At 40.1% G+C, this 7,074-nt stretch overlaps 1 protein-coding gene across 2 annotated transcripts in view; it reads right to left on the reverse strand.

Annotated features, from left to right (window-relative positions):
- The window catches only part of UTP6 (UTP6 small subunit processome component), a 30,404-nt gene continuing 23,330 nt past the window's right edge, over positions 1 to 7,074 (reverse strand). The window contains exons 15-19 of one of the 2 annotated variants that reach the window (XM_045488029.1): positions 6,805 to 6,885; positions 6,586 to 6,695; positions 5,400 to 5,466; positions 2,433 to 2,505; positions 1 to 1,505 (exon numbers count right to left, since the gene is read on the reverse strand). In XM_045488029.1, the coding sequence (XP_045343985.1) occupies positions 1,348 to 1,505; positions 2,433 to 2,505; positions 5,400 to 5,466; positions 6,586 to 6,695; positions 6,805 to 6,885 (489 nt within the window). In that variant the 3' untranslated portion in view covers positions 1 to 1,347. The remainder of the gene's footprint in view (positions 1,506 to 2,432; positions 2,506 to 5,399; positions 5,467 to 6,585; positions 6,696 to 6,804; positions 6,886 to 7,074) is intronic. The other variant, XM_045488028.1, reaches the window with a different exon arrangement.

Here is a 7,074-nt window from a genome sequence, read left to right on the forward strand (position 1 = left end):
TTTATAAGAATCATCAACAGCATTTATAAGAAAAAAATCAGATATACAAGATCCAACCACAAGGCATTAGTAAAATAAGTCATGGCTCATCCATACAATGGAATGTTATAAATTCATTACATGCTTTTAAGGCTATTTAATGACATAGAAAAATAACATAAGTGAAACATACTGCTAAGGAAAACTACACTTCTCTCGGTGACCTGAATGCTTCTCCCAGTGACCACAGTGTTAAGTTAAAGGATGTAAAATTCAAACATTAGCCTACCCTACTCCCAGAATGCCCTCTCTGCTCCAAGCCATCCTCCACTCTGGCTTCTGAAGGCCTTCTCTACTGCTCTCATCTACACCCTACCCACGTCCTCCTTTCGTTGCTGGACCTCCCCACTGTAGACACTTCTCTGAAGATCAGTCCCAGACAGAAGACACTTTTGTAAAGTCTTTATCCTCTTAAAGGACTTTTCTCAATACCCAGCATCCTCTTCTGCTGCTTCAACAAGCTCTCTCAGGATGTCCAGCTGTCCCGCCAAACCCTACCTCCATCCCAAAAGCTTCCCTTCTTTTCTGCTAATAGTGGGCACTTAATGAGTGAATGAATAAGTAATCTAACAGTATAAATCCAATGTCATAAAGGGAATCAGAGTTTAACTCCAGATGATGAGGTTATAGGATGCTTTAATTTCTTCTCCACATTACTCTGCTCCCTCTATATTTCCTACAACAAATGTACACCATGTATACTTTTTTTTAAATATTTTTTTTAATGTTTATTTTTTGAGAGAAAAGGTGTACACATGCTCTCAGGGGAGGGGCAGAGAGAGAGACAAAAAGAGCATCCCAAGCAGGCTCCACCCTGTTAGCACAGAGCCCAATGCGGGGCTCGAACTCCCAAACCCTGAGATCATGACCTGAGCCGAAGCCGGACGCTTAACCAACTGAGCCGCCCAGGGGCCCCATGTATACTTTTTTAATAAGGAGAGAACAAACAAATGGAACTGTACTTTCTCCTCCATTATTACTGGCCCCTAGGTACAGTTTAGAGCTACTCATTCTTGACCAAGGGTAACAAGAAAAACTCAGTTGTATGATTTCCATATATTTTGAGAAACATTTAGGACCGTACAGTAGTAGGTCAGACCTTAACAAGTAGCTTCTTGCCACTAAATAGCAATTCTCTCTTCTGGAATTAAAAATTAACACGCTAACAAAACTAAAAAAGCATGTCCCAAAATCAGACAGCCATCTTGTCTGCTATCTCTCAACAAACTGCAGATGAACTCCTAATACAAATCCGGCCAAGAGGGCTTACAATGCTATTTCCCAAAGGGGGCTACGTTCTTCCTCTTGTCACAAATGGCCGGCTTGATGCATAGCGTGTTTAGCTACAAATGCTTCTGCTGACTCTCCCTGCAACATTTTCATGGCTCGCCAATATATCTGCCCGCAGTTCTCAGGTCTACCAAGGGGGTGGTTCAGTTCTTCTTTGATGTAATCCATCCAAAGATCTTTAAAGGGAAACAGTATGTTATTACTGTAAACATACAACTAGATCATTGATAAGGCTTTATTATATAAACTATTTAATACTGATTCAATATAAGATTTCTAAGAAGCTGAACTTGTTGCTATTATCTCCCTAGAGCCCTATGTGAAACAATGCCTCTCTCAGCTTCTTTACACTGAGAAGTATCAAAACTTTTTTTTAAGTGAAAACCTTCATTTTAAATCAAGACAATCCACGTATTTCATAAACCAAAAATACTAAATATTTTAGCGGGAGGATTTTGCTGAGTCTCTTTCAAGGTGAAAGTGAGTTTCAATGAATTCATTATAACCTTCTTATAATACTTAATAAAACTTGCTTAGGTTATGAAAAATGCCATTTTCATTCACCTCACCAGGAGAAAGTCTGCTAAAAACCTTGTAAAAGCTAATGTATTTTTTTAATCTAAATTTAAGCACTATATAATATTTCTGACTTCATAAGTAAACGGATTTATATGACATACCTACAGCCAGAAATACGTTTTATGGGTCCTCAATGAGGACAATGTGGCAACAGCCAGTGACAACTAATGTCAATTAGTATCCCGCTCCACCTTTGCTATCACTCCCACTCTTATTCTAACCTACATTAACCTTTCCTTTACAAATACCACATTTTTAAGAGTATCAAACCCAGCAAATCTTTCTCTAATCCAGAGTTCTTAAAAGAAGACTCACAGACTCTTAATCTTGTGAACTTGAAATTATAAGCCAAATTATGTCTGTAAGTATTTATGCACAAAGTAAGGGAGCAGGCAGTAACAGGATACCATCTTTATTCTCAAAAAGGGCCATGACCCACAAAGAGTTAAACACTGTTCTAACCACACTGATGGGTTACAGACCACACATGCAAACAGACGTGTCTATAACTGAAGTCTACTTACCAGAATCTACAGATCCGAACTCTCTCAAAGCCCTCTCATAATATTCTCTTAAGTTCACCATCTTGCAGGATTCCTAACAAAATAATCAGACAATCTTGCCTCAAAAGCCTAATTCAGAATGTCACAAATTCATTTCAATCACATTGTTAAACAGCTACCACCCATTAGGTATTTGTAGGGGAGAAGGCTCATGATGTAGGATGAACACAGCCTGGCTCTCAACGTATTCAGAGGAAAGTCAAAATACAGGAGACACCAGAGTGAAGTCAATGTCAAACAGTGATAAAAGCACTTTGCTATGATAGCATGGAAAAAAGCCTGATTAATTCTCAGTTGGGGGAACATGGGCAGGTTCACAGGAAAATATATTTGAATGACCTGAGGGAAGAGGAGGATTTAAATAAGTAAATTGGGAAGGTTTACTCCCTGTAGCTAAGGATTTCTTTCTTTGGCACATCTGGACTCTGGCACGTATTAGCTATGTCCACCTTAAAACTTATTATGTGAAAGCAAAGCCTATATAAATACTAATTATATCACCTGCAGCAAGTTTTTTAAACCCTCTGACTTTAAGTTTCCCCACCCATAAAACAATAATACCTCTTAGAGCAACTACAAGTATTAAATTAAAATGCTGACTAGGGGCACCTGGGTGGTGCAGTCAGTTAAGTGTCTATCTCTTGATTTTGGCTCATGATCTCACAGTTCTTGAGTCTGAGCCCCACATCAGGCTCTGCACTGACAGTGCAGGTTCTTGGGATTCTCTCTCCCTCTGCCTTTCTCTCTGCCCCTCCCCCACTCAAAATAACTAAAAAAACTTTCTCTTCACCTAACACTGTATTCGTTTATAAGAAATCAACTTAACTTCATGTCATACACATGCATGAAGAACAGAATCACTCTTTGTTAAAGGCTCATAACGGGCAAAGGACAATGCAAAGTCCCTTCTTGGTGGTACCCCCTTTTGGTCTTGTAACCTGCACGTCTCTGAAACCAGTATCATGACCTCCTTTATGGAAGAGGATGCCAAGGTTTAGAATTGCCCAAGACACATAACTATTATGTTATTAATCTGAAGCCTGGTTATTATTATGTTCTCTTTGCTCCTCCCCACTTGCACTCTATCTCTCTCTCTCTCAAAAATAAAATAAAAACATAAAAAAAAATTAAAGAAACAAATTTAAAAAATGTACTTCTTTGGGAGGACCATCTTGCAATATACAAAGAACCATAAAAAAACTATTATCTCCAGTCCCAGAAATTTATCTCAAGAACCTGAATTATTATTCAAAAGAACAAAGGGGAAAAAAAAGCTGTATAAACAAAATGCTTACATCACTCTTATTTTCATTATCAAAAATCTGGAAACAACCTGTATGTAATGGACTGGTTAAGATAGGGGCGCCTGGGTGGCGCAGTCGGTTAAGCGTCTGACTTCAGCCAGGTCACGATCTCGCGGTCCGTGAGTTCGAGCCCCGCGTCAGGCTCTGGGCTGATGGCTCAGAGCCTGGAGCCTGTTTCCGATTCTGTGTCTCCCTCTCTCTCTGCCCCTCCCCCGTTCATGCTCTGTCTCTCTCTGTCCCAAAAATAAATAAACGTTGAAAAAAAAAAAAAAATTTTTAAAAAAAAAGAAAACTACAGGTTTGGGGCGCCTGGGTGGCGCAGTCGGTTAAGCGTCCGACTTCAGCCAGGTCACGATCTCGCGGTCCATGAGTTCAAGCCCCGCGTCAGGCTCTGGGCTGATGGCTCAGAGCCTGGAGCCTGTTTCCGATTCTGTGTCTCCCTCTCTCTCTGCCCCTCCCCCGTTCATGCTCTGTCTCTCTCTGTCCCAAAAATAAATAAACGTTGAAAAAAAAAAAACTACAGGTTTAAGAATAATACTACAACCATTAAAAATGATAACCATGTGAAAACACAGGAAATGTGTTTACAAAATAATATTGAAAAAAGAAAAAGAAGAAGAAGAAAGAACCTCCACATGGCACGTATGTCAGAAATAATTCTTGTATGAAAAAAAATCTTATGTGTATATGTGTAAACAAAAAAGTTAAACAATTAAAATTAAATATGGTTGGCTGCATTATTGTGACAGAATTACAGACACATTTGGATTTTCCTATATTATTTTTTTTAATTTTTTCAACATTTATTTATTTTTGAGAGACAGAAAGAGATAGAGCACAAGCAGGGGAGGAGCAGAGAGAGAGAGGGAGACACAGAATCGGAAGCAGGCTCAGTCTCCGAGCTATCAGCACAGAGCCTGATGCAGGGCTCAAACTCATTGACTGCGAGATCATGACCTGAGCTGAAGTCGGCTGCTTAACCAACTGAGCTACCCAGGCACCCCTTCCTATATTATTTTTTAAACTGAGACTTTCTTGTAATTTTCCTTACTTACAAGTTCAGTTAAAACCACCTGAAACAGGGGCACCTGCATGGCTCAGTTGGTTGAGCATCTGACTCTTGGTTTTGGCTTAAGGTCATTATCTCACGGTTCATGGGTTCAAACCCTGCATCTGGCTCCACACTAGCAGTATAGAACCTACTTAGGATTTTCTCTCTCCCTCTCTTGTCCCTCCCTCGCTCACACATGCGCATGCTCTTTCTCTCTCAAAAAAAAATAAATAAAACTTAAAAAAAACTCAGCAACAGTTGCTGAGTGCCTACTATCTACCTCATAACCCAATACGAGAGACAAATGGGATGCTCGGGTGGGAGGAAGCAGCACCTCCCAACCTGGCAGGTAGAGTTTCCTGTATGAGGTAACAGCTGAGCTTTCCACTTTCCAGACATGTACTTTGTCTTCTTACCATTCCTTAGCCATCTCTCTGAAAAATGGTTAGATGAAGAGACCAGAAATGTACACCATGTACATAAGAAGAGCTTTTTAAATGATGAAATGCTGCCAGAGATTGGTAACCATTAATTCATTTGCCCAGACAAGGAACACACTGACAGCACACTTACTTGCTCCTTTTCAAACTGGATTATTTTCCTGAAAAAATCAACTGAAAGTGGACGGCTTTCCTGCAAACTAAAATAAAGGGAGAAAACTGTTACCTTCCACAAAGACACAAAGCCTCTTACATCCCATGAATCTAATAAATACATATGCCTGCACCTCCACAACACATGGTTTAATAAAGACCTGGCCACGACGCAGGGCAAGGCCTGGACTTGACCACCAGTCACTCAATAACACCAGTGTCCAATGACTTACCCCTCACCCCCACCAAACTCCTTCCTATCCAGTTTTTCCTGTTGTCTTCTTCCACACTTTTACAGTTTAAAGTTCCCTCTGCCACATCTCAAGTCTTTTCTGAAGATGACTGATAATTCCACTTCTAACAATATATTCTAAGGAAATAATTTCCAACATGGACAAATAATATTTGTACAGAAATGTTCACTAAAGCCAAATAAATTATGGTGCATCGACAGAGCAGTATATACATAACTACATTTAATAAAAGATGTTCATGCAGAATTGTTACTGAAAAGGCCAGTGCAATGTTCACCAACAAAATGTAATTACAGTATAATCTCAAATAAGTGAATACAAAATCTTTAAAGAATATATTAACCATGTGTTTTTTCTCTTGATGACGGGATTACAATGAGTTATTAGTTATCACCCTTTTTTTTAAATTTTCCACAATAGGCATGAACTGCTTTTATTGTTCAAAAAAAGAAAGACTTGGGGCACCTGGGTAGCTCAGTTGGTTAAGCGTCTGACTTTGGCTCAGGTCATGATCTCACAGTTCGCGAGTTCAAGTCCCATGTCGGGCTCTGTGCTGACACCTCAGAGCCTGGAGCCTGCTTCGGATTCTGTGTCTCCTTCTCTCTCTGCCTCTCCCCTGCTCATGCTCTGTCCCTGTCTCTCTCAAAACTAAATAACCATTTAAAAAAAAAAAAAAAGAAAGACTTTTTGAAAGTCTCTTGGATTACTTCCTCAGATACTATTTGCCATACACACACAATCTGGGTGTGAGGGGCTGAGTATGGGGTGGAGAGACGAATAACAGCAATGAAAGAATATGAGTGTTATTTTTTTAAGTAACCTCTACACCTAACATGGGGCTCAAACTCACAACCCCGAGATCAAGAGTGACACGTTCTACTGACTAAGCCAGCCAAGCGCCCCTAAGAGTACCTTTTAAACACAGCTCTGGCCTTTTTGTAGCCACCGCTTCGGTAAGCCCAGTCCAGGTACTTATCCTTCAGAGTGACAGAGTCGGCACCTTTGACAGCTGAGAGAGCTTTCTACAAAAAAAAAAAAAAAAAAAAAAAAGACAAACTGCATGAGGAAATTTATAAATATCAAAGCGTATTTTCTCTGCCCACCACAAGACTCACAACATGGGGCCTAGACCTTAAAAATGGCTTCAGTGTCTTCTTGGCTTTTGGCACCTTCGCTCCACTCTGCCCAAGAAATCCACAATGGTAGACAAATCTGGTCACAAAAAGAAAAACAAAAAGTTAGAAAATGATGGCCTAGCATTGTGCTCTGAAAACTAGTCACTACAGAGACAGGGTCCTGCTAAGATAACCAATACGTAAAATATGGATGCACTCCCAGTCTGTCCTCGCTGTGACCAAATACTCAGTGCCCAGTAGGAATGGGAGGCCAGAGCACACACAG

The sequence above is a fragment of the Leopardus geoffroyi genome, chromosome E1 (assembly GCF_018350155.1).
Source record: "Leopardus geoffroyi isolate Oge1 chromosome E1, O.geoffroyi_Oge1_pat1.0, whole genome shotgun sequence".
Lineage (NCBI taxonomy): Eukaryota > Metazoa > Chordata > Mammalia > Carnivora > Felidae > Leopardus > Leopardus geoffroyi.